Source organism: Ursus maritimus, unplaced genomic scaffold, assembly GCF_017311325.1.
Source record: "Ursus maritimus isolate PB19 unplaced genomic scaffold, ASM1731132v1 scaffold_29, whole genome shotgun sequence".
Lineage (NCBI taxonomy): Eukaryota > Metazoa > Chordata > Mammalia > Carnivora > Ursidae > Ursus > Ursus maritimus.
In genome coordinates this window covers 4736074-4754343 of record NW_024425452.1, presented here as the reverse complement: position 1 = coordinate 4754343, position 18270 = coordinate 4736074, and the positions used below count along the sequence as shown (strand labels likewise).

General features: G+C 44.7%; 1 protein-coding gene across 6 annotated transcripts in view; it reads right to left on the bottom strand.

The window, feature by feature from the left end:
* RUNX2 (RUNX family transcription factor 2) overlaps positions 1–18270 on the bottom strand; it is a 180872-nt gene that overhangs the window by 100336 nt on the left and 62266 nt on the right. For 5 of the 6 annotated variants that reach the window (XM_040643544.1, XM_040643545.1, XM_040643547.1 and 2 more), the window contains exon 4: positions 13574–13747. The exons of the other annotated variant lie outside the window; for it this stretch is intronic. In XM_040643544.1, coding sequence (XP_040499478.1) covers positions 13574–13747 — 174 coding nt within the window. The remainder of the gene's footprint in view (positions 1–13573; positions 13748–18270) is intronic. 6 annotated transcript variants of the gene reach the window in all.

The following is an 18270-nucleotide window of genomic DNA, read 5'->3' as shown; positions in this document are numbered from 1 at the left end:
AAACAGGGCTTTGAGGGGCAGGGAGAGAGGATTTTTTGCATGGCGTTCTGGTGAACCAACAAATTACCAATTCTTATTGGGATAAACAGCTTCTATAGGACCCGTGTGGCAGTGTGATGGTCTAAGGGGCAGACAGGACACAAAAGACATCTCCTGCCTTGAAAAGGCCTATACAAGCAGTCTGGAAAGTTAAAACAGACAAATATAAACAACAATCAATTCAAAAATATTCAAAGCATATATTTGCATCTTTAAAAAAATGCTCTAAAGATAGAAATGAACCATGAGGCATCAATGTCAGGGCAGAGTTCATAAATTCTCTTTCTAGAGTGCGGTTCCTTCTGGTTGGGCTACTTGGGGGTTGTGCCATAAATCCCCAAAACAAAAAGTACTGAAGGTAACATACCCAGGAGATGCTCCCAGATGCTAACTGGGGAAGAGTGGTTCCCATGTCTCAAGGTGCCTTAGCACCAGCCAAAAATGGAGACAATGATTTATTTAAACCTATGGATGTAAGAAGAGCAAGCTCTCTCCTTCAAGTTGGATCATAGCTTCTGAAGTTCAATCACCGATATGGGGAAAAGGAAGGAGTGGCCATTCATCTCCTAAAATGGTATAGAAAAGAGTCATGGCTCTGAGAAGATCCATACTTTCAAATGACTGGAAAGCTAATCCCATGTCTGCATAATTGAACTCTAAACACTTGGAGTCATAAAAAGAGAAGGAGGAGGCAGATCCTTAGAAAAAAGGCACCCTAGGAAAATGAACTGACTCTAGGAAAATACTGTAGAAGTCTTTTCTTAAGTTTGAATGAGTCTGAGTCGGGGGGTGGGGAGCAGAGTGGGAGAGACCTGCATGAAAGCCCAGCAAGAGGCAAGCGTGGAAACTCAGTGGTTGCTCTTAGCGGGCCTCCTATTGTAAACACTTTGGTTAAACATGTGTGGGTGTGAAAAAGGGCCTGCTTTCCTAAGAATCACTCACAACAAGGCACACCACGCACATGGTGTTGAACTTCATGCAGAGATGGGAGGAAGCAAGTTAACAGGGGCAAAGCCTGAACCAACGCACAAAAGGCTTCTTCCTGCTCATAGTGCCAGCAGCCTTCTGTGTAATGTGACCCGACGGGAGCCAACGGTTTCTGCCAAAGCTCCATGTGTCTACGGGAGCACCTGCTGTATTTGGGGAACAGGGTACAATGAGAAAGCTCTATGTTCCCACCCCTTATCCTCCACCCATTTTTTTTTTACCCTAATCAGTACTCAAATCAGCCTGTGTAAACCTCAAATATTTCTTAAGAAAACTGGGGTATTTAAAATGAACTGTGTCTAGAGTCGACTAGTTTATGATTTATACCCTCCCAATTGCTACCAGGGTCAAATAAAGCCAGTAATCTCAAGAGAGAGAGGCAGGTTTGCAATTTTCTTTTTTTTTAAAGATTTTCTTTCTTTATTTGACAGATAGAGACAGCCAGCGAGAGAAGGAACACAAGCAGGGGGAGTGGGAGAGGAAGAAGCAGGCTTCCAGAGGAGGAGCCTGATGCGGGGCTCGATCCTAGAACGCCGGGATCACGCCCTGAGCCGAAGGCAGACGTTTAAGGACTGAGCCACCCAGGCGCCCCAGGTTTGCAGTTTTCTATCCTAAGCTATTTCTGTTATATTCCTATCATTCACAATACAAAGACACTCTCATCCATATGTACATTAATTCCCATTTCAAAACAATTTACACTAAATACTTAATGTTTAAATTCTGTCTTCTCCAATAACTTTGTTAGCTAGACTGGATTTTTTGAATGAGCTCTCCCACTCACTTCTGGTTCTCTTGACTAGGAGGAAACATGGTTCTTAACATAAACAGGCTCCTTTCCAAGCACAGGAAGAGCCCAGGACTGGTGGGTTCGGCACAAACGGTACAGCCGTGCACCAATCATTTACCTTCTCTGAGTCTCACCGTTTGCACCTAGAAGAGGTGATGAGAACGGGTGGGTTATTGCTAAGATGTTTTTCCAGCTTTGAAACACTAGGATCCTAACTATTCAGAAAAGCGGGCTTCCTACCCTCAGTCCTTTCCAGAGACAGGAGCTGTCACCGAAATTACTGAAGGTGTGTTGAGCAGGTTTGGGCTGGCTGTGAAAGGTGGCTGACAGCTGGCCCTCCCAGCGCCTCCCATCACAGGGCAGAGAAGACCCCAAGAGCAGGGTTGCGACCGAGATGGCTACCAGATTCATTTGGCAGAAGACCAACCCAACTGATTCACAGAGCTGTAGACTGAAATCTGAGGAGAAAAAAGCAGCACACTGTTTGTTTAAAACTGGATGTTACCTAGGGTACAAGCAAACAGTGGAAGAAGAGGGACTTAGTCACCCTTAGGAGACAATAGCAGGGAAGAGAATGAGAAAGGATATGTACAGTCTAAGAGGTCATATGCCACAACAAAAGGTAAAAAAAAAAAAAACAGAAGGAAGTTGAATTAAGACAAGGTAATGAGAAGTGCCTTCAAAGTATCACCAGCTTTTGGACGAATGGGACTTGTAACCGTCTCATTAAAAAACGTGGGGATTTTCTTATTTAGAAAAAACTTAATAGAAGAAACGAGAGTCTCTACCACATGTCACACCTAATCTGGCCTCAACCTTGCCGCATCCTTGGACCTCAATGGTAAAGCCAGCAGAGGGGTGGGAAAAAGCTACACACAGATCCAGAACTTGTGATATAACCTGGACGTGGGGCTGGCCAGGGGAAGTGAACTCCAGTTCAAATCACCATATTGAAGTGGATGTAGTCGGTTCAGGTCAAATCAGGGGGTCAGCTACAGAAGCTAGGGCATTATAGAAGGTCCCCAGGCATGGTGGTTCCTGTTGTCAGATGGATGATGGTATCCCTGATGCTAAGAATTATCTCCTGGTCATTCATTCACCCATCCGAACATTCTCTCATTCATTCAAAAATTACTGATTGAGTGGTTCCTGTTGTCAGATGGATAATGGTATCCCTGATGCTAAGAATTATCTCCTGGTCATTCATTCACCCATCCGAACATTCTCTCATTCATTCAAAAATTACTGATTGAGTAGCCTCCTCTGGTACTGGGCTAGGCGCTAGGGACATTAATGGTGAATAAAGACAGACCTAATCGCTTCCCTCGTACACTCTGCAGTCTGACAGGGGAGAACGACATGAATCAACTAATCATGGAACTGTGAGAAGTACTAGAAAAGAGAGTCCTTGGCACCATGCCAATGCACAGTGGGGGACCCCCAACCACACCTGGGGGTCTCATGATGTGATGTGGTAATGAAGCCAAGAACTCAAAGGCAAGCGAAGAGTCCGGCAGATCTGTAGGTGAGGTTGAGAGGGCTCTAGGCAAAGCGCATCGTGTATCAAGTTCCTGGGACAGAGGCAGTACAGTTTTTGGAGGAGCTGAGAAAGCCAGTGTGGGTGGATTCCTGACAAAAGGTTCAAAATCCTGTGAGAGGAGAACAGGGGAGGAGTCAGAGCCAGCAGAACCTGCCAGGCCGCACTAGATGTTTGGGGCTTTATCCGAAGTGCAATGGAAGGTCACCGAGGTGTTTTAAGTATGAGGTGACATAATCAGATATGCATTTTTAAAATCTCCGTCCGTCCGACAGCATCATAACAGAAACAGGGCACAAGTCCATTCTAGGACTGGGCAAACAGGGAAAGGTGTATAGGGCAAACAGCAGCTGAAATGGACAGAGGGGCAGAGTCCAGGAAAGCCAGCAAGCAGCTTGGGGCGTTTAGCTGCCTCCACACCCCCTCCGACCCCAGGGATGAGGCTCCTGAGATGCCCGAGGCTGGATCAGATCAGCTCTGGCTGAGCAAGGGAGCCTGTGCTGATGGGCCTGCCGCTGGGATCTGGGCAGGCTCCACCTCATACCTCCTGGTTCAGGGGTAAAGCCTGGACACCTGCCCTTTTAACAAGCTCCCCAGGTAATGCCTAATATGAGCCAAAGTTTGAAAACAATGGGCATAATTTTTACTGCTGACAGTCAGAAAGGAAAATTACCCAACGCTATTCTGATTTAATCTTCCCTATCAAGAAGAATGATCTTCAAACAGAAGGAGCAAAACAAACATGCTTCCGAGGATACTGAGGCCCAAGAGAGGTAAGAAGACAGAGGAGAGAGACTTGTACTTTAAACGAATTCAAGGTTCTGCTCCGAGATGAGTTGTACCGGGCAGTATTTCAAGAATTGTGGGGACCAGCAGGCTTCTATTTAACAGAGCAGGGCTACAAAGTCATATTAAGTAAAGTCTGTTTCCCCGTAAGTCCACTCACTACTAATCTTAGCTTTGCTCTCTGGCACTCTTCTTCCACGTGAGAGTCACAAAATGATTTGAAGGTAATGCCTTTCCTAGACGGTCTATAGTAGTTTTACATTCATTTACTCCATTCACCTTATTCTGAGAAAAGCACTACTATTGGTCAGATCTGAATGTCAACTAGTTTTTTGGGAGCTTCTGCTGCTGATGACTCGCCTGCAGTCCACTGAAAACACTGTCACCTTCGGCAGCCTGCGGACAACAAGCTTTTCACACCTGAGCTCCCCAGTGACGACCAGAAAGCAGAACAGGTCCACAAAAAACCTGTCTCCTGGGTTTAGTTACCACAGCCCTAGATTAGAAGAGAGCTCACCTGTCCGTTGCGCATCCTGACCTCAGCAAGATACACGCCTTATCTCTGATGTGATTTATAGCCAGTTAAAAGGCCTACCAGAAAGTGGCTGTTGGGATGACTCATGGTCCGCTCTGAGAGAGATGCATAGTGGCCGGTTCAATGGCATTGTAATCCTAGTTTTGTCCAGCACATTCGTGAAAGTCTTTGAAGAATTAAAAACGACCTTTCTAAGCCGCAAGACAAGACAAAGTTGTGAGGAACAGTCAACACACTGGGTGATGCATCAGAACTATAAATAACCCTCAAAGATGGAAAAAAGGAGGTGCAAGTGACGTAATGAAACTGAATAAGAAAGAAAGCACAGCGAGGCATTTGGTCAAGTCCAAGACAGGATGGTGGAAGGTTGCCCTAAGAGCAGAGCTTTTCTTGGACTGCAAGCCACAGTGCGACAGGATGACAAAAGTTAACCCAATCTTGGCATGCATGAAGAGAGTACCAGAAGACTCCTACTGCCCTGCTCACACACAGCTAGATGGTTGTGTTTTCTCAAGGCAGCATCAGATGGAACCTCTAGCCATCACGTGAGGAATGGTTGAAGGAGAGGACAAGAGCTCCCGTCTACCCTCAATCTTTCGATAGGACACTCCTACTTCCTTCCTGACCTGAAACTTGGATTTCCCCAGATCTTTCCTCCTAACCTTTCCACTTGGCTCATTCTCCAAGGTCCCAAGACGAGCCAACTCTTCTTCAGAAGTTCTTCCCCCTTTACCATGACCTACCAACCTCCAGAGTGTTCCTCCATATTGGTAACTGGCTCAACATCTTCCTTCTTTCCCTGACTTGTACCAAGTCCTACCAAATCCTAGGACAGACTGTCATTCTCACGGATGATCCACCACACCAGAGACCACTCCTATTAGCAAACTGCAACCAGTGCAGGAGAGAAGCACATAACGGTGCTGGTTGGCTCTTCCAATTATCTCTATCCTAAGCTGGCTCCTCAGCGATGCTCACCCAAAGTCATTTTCCTCTCCCATCGTTCACTTGATGACTGTTCCAAACATATACTATTCTTCTTAATCCTCTCCCCTCTCCCCTCTCCCCTCTCCCCTCACCTCCTCTCCACCTAAAACCACCTTGCCAGATTTCACCTTCCTGGGACACTGATTTTAGCTCTTAGAGTTTTTAAAATCTCCTGATGCCTAAGTTTTCCTATTCACTAAATGGCCTTCACAATATGGACCTTTCAGTGATATCTGTCTTTTAAAGACCGCTACCTGTAATTGTTTTGAAATAGTCAAAAAGCAAGGGTTTATCCAAATAAAGCCCTAGAAAAATATCTGATGCTCTTACGTGGGAGGAGGGACACACAATTTTATTCCTAGAGTATTTCTGCGCATATTAAAATGAAGAAATGGAATCAAAACACTTTCTAAACTGATAATATTTGGGATATATTGTTGTTCCTTTTAATACTGCACAATACCATATACACCAACTCTCAGTTTGAAGCCCTGGGTGCCCATCAATGATTGAACATCGAAATGTACTGTCAGGGTATCCACTATATCAAATTGCATGCCTGACACACCCCTCTCCTGGACTGGCCTTGTAGGGAGACTATTTCATTCAAAGCTAGATTCCTATTCTGATTATTTTGCCTATGGTCCATTGCAAAAGGTAAAAAGGGCCAAGAAAGGTCCCCAGGCAACTAGTGAAGAGGAAAGACAAGCATATATCCGTGTACACATATACATAGGTACATGTCTCTGTATGTCTGCATTACATATGCACATACATGTGTATGTGTAAAGCTAAAACCAGATATCAAACCAAACAGAAAGATAATGTTCTGGAAAGGAATGAAAGAAAGAATCAAGACTTCCTCTGGGCAGAGACCCAAAGACAGGCTAGAAACGGAACAGTCTTTGGGAAGGATAAATTGAGGCCTTATGTAGATAGATTCTTCTTATCACAGTTAGCTATTAACTACGCATCTTCTAGTCCAGATAGGAGGAAATTACAAAGGCAAGTTTTTGGAACTCAAGAAAGTAATTTTTCTTGGAACATTGCCCCTCTCCATTTTTCTAAAAGCGTAATAAAGCCAGGGCATCTTCAGTAATAAGGGAATTCCTACTGACACAAGGCCAGAGATCTTTAGGAAGTTGATCTAAGGACGCTGCCCAACACGGTGACCACCCGCTTTCCACACGGGCCTCCTGAGCCTTATTCTTCAAAGCCAGCACAGACTGAATCTGAATTCTGCGCTTCCTCATAAGGTGGCTTCCAGAGCTGAATGGATATGCAATTACACAGAGTTTGTACTGTTTTCTCATAAGGACTGTAACTGGTGACCTCCTCTAAAGAGATTTCCAGCTCACCGATGTGCATGGCAGCAGCATATCTACCTGGCTATCCTGCCCAAACCATTTCAAAGGAAGAAGATGGGATAGGACTTTCTGGTAACTTCGGAAATTAAACAATAGCACCACCAAAGTAAAAGGACAGTGCTTTCAACAGCCTGTCTTTGAAGGCAGTGATTTCAGTTCGTTCAGACGGGAGATGCCTACAGGTGAGTAAGACCATGGTGGTCATAAAGCCTGAGACCTCGCTTACCTCTCCCACTCTCTGCACCCCACCACCCTCTCACGCTGATGGCACCTGTGGTCACTCTTCCTGCTAAAGGTCACCGGGCCTCTCTCGGGCCTCGTTCTCCCTGACACAGCCACCGCCCACCGTCCCCCAGCTCCATGGCCACGTCACCTCCCACCTTGTTTCACATTAAAAAGAAAGGATTATGCTAGTCAATGTTTCCGTGTGAGCACAGTAGACCCAGGCCTAGGACAGCCAAACATACACAGCCCAATACAGTTGGCTGAGATCCTCTTCGCGTTTAAAGGCGCATTGTTAGCCAAGGGAATGGGGAATCAGACCGAAGTTGGGTGGTCAGTGTAACTGCTAACGATTCTTCCACATGATGCCTGGCCAAGTTGCTTTTTGAGATATTCCTAAAAGTGTTACCTGGAATATGTACTCACATAACTGTAATTACATAACTGTAATTTAATCATGAAAAACAATTTTATTGCATTTTAAAGCATAATTCAGATACTCTTGATGCATCCCTTCTATGAAAATGTCATCTCTGAGGATTCTAAATAAGATCCAATAGGGAGAAGAAAAAGAAATTAGTCCCTTAGGACACATATCACTGAGATTGTCAGCAATACGCCCGACTTGAAAAGGAGTAGGGTGACTGCCTGCTAAGAATGTGGGGCTCACTGACGACTATCATAGCTGAAGCAGCTTTCAGTGAGTCTTGTCTTGAAGAATCAGTTTCTTCCACCTGTAAGATATGTCCTTTTCAGAGCTGTGTTAAAGCTTTAATAAGCACTTCCTGCCAAACTAGCTCATCAGTGGGGAAGAGCAGCATAAACAAAAGTCGACAGGTACAGAAATGGGAGGAACGGGCCATGACAGAAGCATGCTTCAGCCTCCCAAGAGTGCACGGTGGTTAAAGAGCACGGGACCCTGAAGCAACGCACACCTGGCTTCCATTCCTGTATTCACCACTTCCTAGCTGTACGTGGGACCTTGGGCAAGGCATCAAAGGCGTCTGGCCTCTCAGACCCTCAGCTTTGCATAATGCCGCCTACCTCACAGAGCTGTGGTAAGGAGCATATGAACTGACCTCATTACAGCAACGCCCGGCACACAATATGCATCCAGTAAAGGGTAGCCAATAACAATTCAATCAAATAGGTACCAGGGCGAGGATAATAATGGGTCACACTTCCTGAAGAAGTCAATGACCCATTCATTCATTTGTCACCAAACCAAACTCACTAAGCAATAGGCACTATATAAGACAATGGGGACAAAAAGGTAAATGAAACATGGCCCTAAACTTTAAAAGCTCAAAGTCTGATGAAGGAGACAGATGTGTAAACAGAGAATTGTCACCAAGGGGACCAGTGGAATGGGAGCCTTGGGCTCAGTGTGGGTAGGCTGGAAGAAGTCTGACAGAGATGCTGGCATTTGATCTGAGTCTTGAAGAAAGAAGAGAAATGCTACCATCCTTAACTCTCTCCCAGGCTATAGCAGCAGCGTTCTGAATGATGACCCTGTTTCTACCATTGCCCCTTACGATCCATTCTTCACACAGCAACCAAAGTACTTTTGAAAAGCATGTAAATTAGATAATGTCCTTCTCTTGCTTTCACATCCTTCAAGAGCACCCTGCTGCAATCAGAACAAAACTCAAGCTCCTTACCAGGTCCTTGAAGACTCTGCATAATCCATTCCCTGCCTGTCTTTCTGTATCATTTCCCATGTCCACCTACATGGACCTACCTGCCCCGGGAGCCCACCATGGCCACTGCCTCCTGAGAGCCTTTGCATGACTTTTCCATGGCCTGAAACACTGTTCCTTATGATCTTCTGAGTTCTTCAAAGAACCCTGTCCCAACTTTCTAATCAAAATTACCTTCTTCCTTCCCTAAGTTGTTCTCTAATGCATTACCTTGTTTAATTTCTCAATACATGGTGTTATTATCTGGAATTATCTTGTATGCATGCTTATTCCTCCATTTACGGACTATATCTAGCACAAAAATGTAAGCTCCTCGTCAGCAGAAACTGAGTCTATCTTGTTCACTTAATGCCTAGCAGATAGTAAGCACTCAAATATTTTCTGAATGAATGAACAACAGAACAGCAGACTGCCCACCCCAAAGGTTAGATGAATGTCCCAATCCACCAAACGCAAGGGCCTAAGTCTGCTTTTTATTGTTTGTTTTAGGTCTAGCTCAGCCACCCACAAAGTAATGAGTTTAAAATAGTGATTATCTTGAGTAATATCTCCTAACGTAATATCCCAACTCTATTGCTATCACCATATTCTGAATCCAAAGAAACAGACATTTGTGACAGACTAGGTGTTTCCCAGCACCCAGAAACAGGCACCAGATGTCTGAAAGATTGAAAAAAAAAAAAAAAGGTACAGAGGAAGGAAGCAACTTCCTCAGGAAGCCATAGGAGGCCTGGGGCCCTCAGAGAGAACATCAGCCATTCATGACTATGACAGAATGATACCATGAGGCCAGCACAGCAAAGAAGTCACCCCACTGCATGGCTGAGACCGTTAGCCTTAGGAACTGCGAGAGACACTGGAGAACACGAATATGAAATACTAAATGTCTATCGCTTGCTCAGTTTATGATTTCTAACTTCATGTCACTCCTTTTCTGCTGGCAAATGGGAGAACCAGTAGTGACCATACAACCACGATCATCAGCTACAGTCCTGAGCTAAGAGCTTGAGATATCAAGGGGGCCAAGCCAATGAGAGGTGACAAACATCTGTATCCAAAAGATTCCATGAACTAAAATGCAGATGTGACATGATGCAAAGAAGTTACAAAATCCATTACAGGTAAGGCTTGTAAGTAGAATTTAAATTTAATCATGGTTTAACTACGTAAGCGTTATACTGAGATGTGATTTCTGCCATTATTTTTCATCGCCAGGGAACAATGACACGCTGGGACAGGAAATTAGAAACAGTTACTGCCAACAAGGCATGACATCCCAGCCCTTCTTGTATGGATCTCTTCTCATCTAAACTTTCATTCAGGGGCACCTGAGTGGCTCAGTCGGTTAAGCATCAACTCAGGTCATGATCCCATGACCAGTACCAGGCTCCCTGCTCAGCAGGGAGTCTGCTTCTCTCTCTCCCTCTGCTCCTCTCCCCAACTCATGCTTTCTCTTTCATGCCCTCTCTCTCTCTATCTCAAATATAAATAAAATCTTTAAAAAAATAAAAATAAAAAAACAAACTTTCATTCATTCGACATTTCACGAGATGCTACCACTATGCTAGGCACAAACCAAAATAAATCCCCGTAATAAATCCCTCAAAGAATTTGCAATCTAACAGGGTAGGGAAAAAACGAACTTGTGGAAACTGTAAAATAAGGCAATCTCAACTAAAGTTTAGAGGATGGGTAGGCAGCCTATAAGCAGAGGTGCCAGGACTCTTTCCTAAAGAAGCTAACAGTGACCTTGAAGGATAGACGGCCCATTTCAGCAGACAGGAACCACCGGAGGGAGGCCAGCCTAAGTAAGGGGGTACAGAGAGAAGAACATGCCCTCAGGGAACAACGACGTTATCCTCTGGGGACAGGATGTGGCTGTGCGAGGGTTGGGAAGGACAGCTACGTCCTGAATTAGACTTTAACTCAAGGACAGAGAGCTTTGCTTCCCCGCCCCATCCTATATTACCAAGACCCAATTCTCTACATGTAGTAGGCTCTAATTCGTACTAAATAAATAAAATTAACCCAGAGGGGAAAATAATGAAATCGATTCAACTCACTTGGAAGTTGCTGCCGCTACGGATGGTCTTGGTTCTCCCACTCATCTGAGTCATGGTAGAACCGTGTACACCCTTGGTTACGAGTAGAACCTTGTGTTGTGGCACTGACAATACAGGAGCATGAAAGGAAAGTGCGCACGGCCGGGAGTGCGTAGGCGCGGCATGTGTACGTGTGTGTGTGCGCGCGCGCCCGCGTGCCCGCACGTGCACATGCGCACCCGCATGTGCACACATGCGCATGTGCCAATCTGCAACTCGGGAAGGCTGGGGAAAGTTGTTGGGCCCAACGGCTTGTGAATGTTAGCAGAACGAGAAGACTGATCTAGAAATTATACTGGTGCTGTCATCCCAGATGCAGAGCCAATACTCTGGTGGTATAATTCCAGAAAGCTATCGGGACCTAGAAATACAAATGTTCTATGTTTTCGTTTTTCAAAATACATCCAGTGAAGATGTAAATGTTATCTGTAATTGATGGTGATGGAGTTGCAGCATGCTATTGTATTAAGAAAAAACATACTGCATCAGGAGTCGAGAGCCCTAATTCCGCTGTCACTAACTTAATGCAAAACTGCAGACAAGAAGCTTGACCTTCTTGAGCCTCCCGACAGGGAGGAGGGTGACGAGCAGCGTCGAGCCCAGTCTACGGAGCCGGCCAGGAGCCTGATCTGCCCAAGCGCTCTCCATGTGTCCTACAGCTCCCCAGAGCATTACTCTCTACACTTAAACTGCTGCGAAACAGTAGGTCTCTTCGCCACTCTTACCGGCCTTTTGGTTAACAGTAGCTAAGGTACCTTCGGTTTCTAAAATGTCCTCCGGTTATTTTTTTAATGATGTCATCCTTAGGTCTGAGGTCAAAGCCTTGAGAAAAGCATCTTCTTAAATGGATCAAGCAACACCCAGTTTTCAAAGGCTATTTTGAAAGCATTCCTCATTAGCAAAACGTAATTGGCAGTTAAGGATGAGAATACAGGAATCAAACATTTAAAGAACCCAGGGATTGCCAAATCATGGAACATGTATTTTTCTCATATATATTTTATTAGCCACCATAAGTCCCTTAAAAATCATATATAAACACTTTTATATATGTATCCAAATGCTTCCATACACACATATGGTCCAAAGATTACTATAAAGACAAAAGGAGAGCTATTTATGGACCTTAATCAAAGATCTAAAGCCCACTTAAATGCAGTAGCACCTATAGCTATAACCTTCAAATTCACAAGTTAGCGTGAATTTCACCCCCACATTTTTATCAAGGACACATGTCTAGTAAAGGCACTAACTTTTTTATTCCCACATATCAACATTTAGAGACTTATTTAGGCTAATACATGGTTGTTCTTCAAGAGCTCTAATGTTCTTCCCTGATGCAGAACTCTGGTTTTCTTTAGTGTTAATTTTATTTTTATAATTCTGCATTTTTTAAAAAATATATACTCAGGCAAACCCTTATATTCAGACTAATATATATACCCACAGAAACCTACTCCAAGTAAACATGCAAGAAGACATATACCTAATATGGGCAGGAAAGATAGAGAGGTACGTCATTCCATTTATAAACAATTACGTTTATAAACCATTAAGGACACTCAACACCTAACCACTATTGACCAAAACCTAACCATCAGAATAGATCCATGTTGAGAGTTTACTGTACGTTTTGTTTTGAATTATTTTGCTCCATTCTATTCCACCCCTGCCAACAACAGAAACTAGATGACATGACTAGGTGACATCAGCTCTCGATACTTGTGGTAGCAAATTAAAGATCTATGATGACTGACACACTCTCTGTCACCATGACCTACAAGCAATCACACTAAAAGCAAGATCTGTTTTTGCACAAGTAGGGCAGAAAAAAGAGAGAGAGAGAGAGAGTTGGGAGTCTCACTGCACCAAATGTGAATGATTAGTCTGTAATGCAACGCTGACGTTAATTTTTAAGAAGAAAGGTAGTAAGCAGCTTACTAGAATGTAGTATAAAGAGAAATGTCGCATTAGGACCCGGAGCTAAATATGAATCAGCAACGACTTTTGTCTGATGAGCTGCTCATTGACCTTGCCTTGTACCCACCAATCAAGGCTTCCTGTTAGCCCTGGGCAATCTTCAAACACGCTGAATGAAACAGTTATACATGTCAGAAATTTAAGCCCCAATCTGAGACAGTCACACTAGTTTTCTAATGGTGAGGGTGTGATGGTCTCCCCTGCGCCACGCGGGCGCGGTCCAGAAACTTCCAGCAAACGTTCTCCCAGAGAGCATGGTTATTACCACCCACCAGTGTGGACTGACGGTGCTCCAGAGCACAGCCGTGGCAGCACCTTCCCCCAGAGTTCATCCCAAAGTTACTGCATACTGGAATTTGGTTTTTTATTAAAAAAAAGAAGAAGAAGAAGAAGAAGGTCCGTAAGATCTTCACGTCTTGATTCTTTAATAATAAAGCCATTTCACAGCCCAGGAGTATTGCAGTGAGTACATCTCACATGGTAGCCCCTCACCCCCAGCCTGCCGGAGCGTGTGCAAGTGAAACCTAGGAATCTGTCTTACCTGTAATCTGACTCTGTCCTTGTGGATTAAAAGGACTTGGTGCAGAGTTCAGGGAGGGCCGTGGGTTCTGAGGCGGGACACCTACTCTCATACTGGGATGAGGAATGCGCCCTAAATCACTGAGGCGGTCAGAGAACAAACTAGGTTTAGAGTCATCAAGCTTCTGTCTGTGCCCTGGAAACAGCAAATCATAAAATAAAAGCATATTAATTAGCTGAACAATTGACCATACTAAATAGATATGTGAACATACATACGGGGGGTTTTAGCCAAGGAATCATCAATACTGATATTTATAATGAAGTGTCTCTATAGTGCCTTCCGTTTCAAGCGGCTTTATAAGCATCATCTGGCGGCAAGCATTCCTACTTCTGTTCTATGAATGGAGAGCTGAGGGTCCAGAGGGTGCCTCGGAGTCGAGCATCAGTAGCGAGGCCAGGACGCTGGAACTCAAGAGAGACTCTCTGGGTGCCTCCTCTAACCCTCTTGGTGAGGGTGGGAAAAGTGATTGTGTACTGGGGTGTGTTTGCTTGTTTCATGAAGGAACTTCCTCATAGTTCAGAGAGTCTGTGCGTGTCACACTTATTATCCCAAGACTGGGGCAGAAACAGAGACAAACACATTTGTCAAAGGGAAATTCCCAAGATGACCATAAGTGACTTGTCCTTTTTTATGTTACAACTATACCTTACTGTGACTCTTCTAAAAAATTAAAACTCACACCTAGAACCCCTTTAAGAGGAAAAAATGGAAATGTAGTCAAGGAAACTCAAATTCTCAAGAGGAATCTGGATATTTTGTGAGACCCCAAAAACCTAAAAGCATATGATAAACTATGCTAAATCAGAGAAAATGCTTTTTTATTCTTAATCTAGTACTATGATTCTGTATAAAAAATTGAAAAATACCCTTTGGATTACCATGGGAATGTGAGAATCCATTATTTAAAAAAACAAAACAAAATAAAACACCTTTGTCTCTCTTCTAGTTTACTTAAGTCTAAAATCTAAGGAAATTCTAGATATTAAAGAAATATGCAAATTAAAATATAACTAAGGTTCTAAGTCTTTTTGAAAATCATGAAATCATTCTTAGCAAGTCCTGGTCCAAGTATAACAGAAAACCCTCTGAATCTTGGTGCTACATAGGTGAAGCGCACATCTGTGGAGTGGCACAGTGATGGGCGAGCACGGTAACGCCTCATACGTGAACAGAAATAAACTACAGATTCCTTCTTCCACATCCTGTGCCAGAATGAGGCCCTAGGATGTTACCCCAACATATTGTAGCTGAAACTGAAGCTTATTCAAAGAAGAGCCATTAAGGGGCACCTGGGTGGCTCAGTTGGTTAAGCCTCCGACTCTTTACTTCAGCTCAGGTCATGATCTCAGGGTCGTGAGATCAAGCCCCGCATCGGGCTCTGTGCTGGGCTGGGAGCCTACTTGAGATTCTCTCTTTCTCCCTTTGCCCCTCCCCCCACCTCTCACGCATGCATGCTCGCTCTCTCTCTTTAAAAAAAAAAAAGAAAGAAAGAAAAAAAAAAGAGCCATTAAGATGGTGACTAGAATCAAAATTTGCCCTTTGAAGAAAAACTGAGGGAATCGGGGTTATTACCCATAAAAGAAAAAAAAAAAAAACCTGGAAGGCGGATTTTTAAGAGCCTTCAAGAATGAGGAGGTATATTCTATGGGTAGCGAGAACACCTCATCTTCCTCTTGGTACAGCACAGGAGGAATCTATGAGGAGAGGGTTAAGGTGAACATTAGAATTTCCCAGCTATAAGCTGTCTTCATAAGACAAATTCCGTATTTTATTTGCCCCAAAATGTATTTTCCTGTCTCCTTTTTCATTGCCTACCCAGCCCAAAGAAAACAGACAGGAAGCCAAGGCTTGGTAATATGAGTGTAGCTGTCTCCGCAGCCAAACATGTTCCAAATAGGCCCATTAACTGAAATGCACCCACCACCCTATTTCCTGCCGGCGTCAGTTTGGGGCATCTGCTGGAACGAGGGACGGAGACCAGGAGAAAAAGTGATCAGGGAAAGTCATTGTTTTTTATGCTGTTTTTCCCGTTGTTTAGGACTTCTTATCCAGATTATGAAGAGATTTTAGAACTCTTCAGGGTCTTTAGAGATCACCCCAAACAGCCCCCCGACCCCAGGCAGCAAGGTGCTCACGGACAAAGCAGCTAAGGTCTGTGGCGGTAAAACAACTGGCCTGTGCTCTTCGGCCATTGGCCAGCTCAGCCTGGACAGTACACGGTTCCTGTCCTAGCTGACCAAGCTTCCCACCCATCGTGGGGGGCCATCAATGCTGGCGTTCTAGCTTTATCTTCCCTCCCGCTCACGGCTGCCGTAGAGGACTGAAAACGTCCAGATCGACACACAGAGAACTAAGAACTAAGCCCATGCGGTGCCAAGGCCGGTTTTCAAGGCAGGCAGAAGCAGCAGCGAGGGTTCGATTACAAAGTTAATAGCTCGCCCGTTACCCTACACGAACTTCCATCAGTGCATCTTGCTGGGTCTAACTAGTTTCACAATCAGGGAATTATATAGTACTTGTCACAGTTAGATCCGTGGATTCTGTTCCTCACACACATACAAAAAAAAAAAAAAAGTATTGGTGGGGTGTTGATACAGCTGTAAACATTAACAAGAGAGCTTATGGAATTGTCCCTGGAAGTTATGTTTTTTAATAGGCCATATTTTTGGAGTGGCAGATTCCCTGAGGGCTAAGGAGAGGGCTACATGATCTTGCATGGTTCCTTTAAACACTGGGACTTTATGTGGGCTATGGGTCACAAGAAAACTTCATAAAGCCTTTCCTCTGCTTCCTACAGCCTTTTCCCTGGGTTTTCACGGAGACCGTACGAGATGTGAGCTCCGTGTACGGATGGGTGAGTACACCTTGCATTTCCTCCTAGCCCAGGGCTTCGGGGAGCCACAGGAGTTTGTGGGCGAGGATAAAGGACCTGAAGCAGCACTGGTAAGTATGAAAAATGTAAGAGCAGGTGAAATTTTAAAAGCCTCCATGACCTTACGGAAATTACCTTCAAACACGAGCTACCGAGTCTCTACAGACACCCCGCGCAATTCAGGGAATCTCCGTCTGTGGCTGCGTACATACAAACCAAAGTGTGCGTTTTCCTCGTAGATGTCTACCCCTTCGTAGCCACCACCACAACCACAACAAAATTCTGACAGCACAAGGAAGAACAAAAGCCGAACAGGTTGTTCATCTTTCAACCATGACAAACACCGGCTACCGCTAAACCACATCAGGGGTAGCATGCGAATGATGGGCTGAAAGAAGACGTTCTTCCATCCTCCACACTCGAGGAGTGGCTTAAGAAATCGAGAGCACGGAAGACAAGGGCACACTGAGTTAAGTCAAAGGCAGGGGACTCTGCCATGGTACAGGGAGAACTGAACATCAGCCAAAGGGCCCAAGAGTGTGTCTTCCAAACAGGAGGAAGGTATAAAGAATGGGAAACTTTCTCCCTTGGGCTGTGGCTCTCCTGCCCCAGCTGGATAAGAAAATCCTCCAGGACTAGGAAGATTGGTAGGGGAAGAAAGGGATAAAGAAAGGGGGGGTAATCAGAAGGGGGAGTGAAGCATGAGAGACTATGGACTCTGAGAAACAAACTGAGGGCCTCAGAGGGGAGGGGGGTGGGGGAATGGGATAGACTGGTGATGGGTAGTAAGGAGGGCACGTATTGCATGGTGCGCTGGGTGTTATACGCAACTAATGAATCATCGAACTTTACATCAGAAGCCAGGGATGTACTGCATGGTGACTAACATAATATAATAAAAAAAATTAAAAGAAAAAAAAGAAAAAAAAAGAGAAAAAAGAAAACCCTCCAGGGAGCTTTGAAAAATGTAGATGTCCAGACCCCACATCAGCTTAATTAAATCAGAATCTCTGGGAAGTGCACCCCGGGGAGTTATTTTGTACAAGCTCCGCCCATGATCCGATGTGCAGCCAAAGCAGACGACCACTGCCCAAGATGACATCACAGTCCCACCTACTCGATGCCACCTATTTGTGCCAGTGACTCCCCATTTCTGAGGTAAGCTCTGACCTCTGTCCTGAGTTCCAGGTCTACAGGTTCCACTGCCTACTGGACTCTCCCCTCAGGTGTCTAAAAGAGATCTTAAATGCAGTATATTTAAGACACAATTCTTGACTCTTCTTGCCAAAGAACCCTATTCCTCTCTAGGAGTACCCTCATCTCAGGAAGTGGCACCAGCCACTCAGGCATGGAAGCCAAAACCCCAGACATTTTCCTTGATTTCCCCTTATCCCTCACTTCCCACATTCAATCTATTACCACGTCTTGTCATTTCCATCTTGAAAGTATATCTCAAAGCCATTCAGTGTTCTCACTTCTACTGATAGGACCCTAGTCCAGGACCCCATCATGTCTCTCTGGGCGTCTGACACTGTCTCCTTGCAGTTTCCCGTCCCAGAACCTCTCCATATTCCCGAAATGCTCTCCCCTTATTTCTCTGTAGGGCCCAGTCCTTCTCACCCCTTCAACCTCACAGTGAACACCACCTCCAATGAGAGGTCTTGCCTGCCTACTATACCCAGGGCAGGTTTCCTCCTCCTCGAGCACAGCCTGCCTTTATATTCTTTATGGCTATTACCACAGTGTGTTCGTATCTTTGTATTTGTCTCCCCAGCAAGATGGA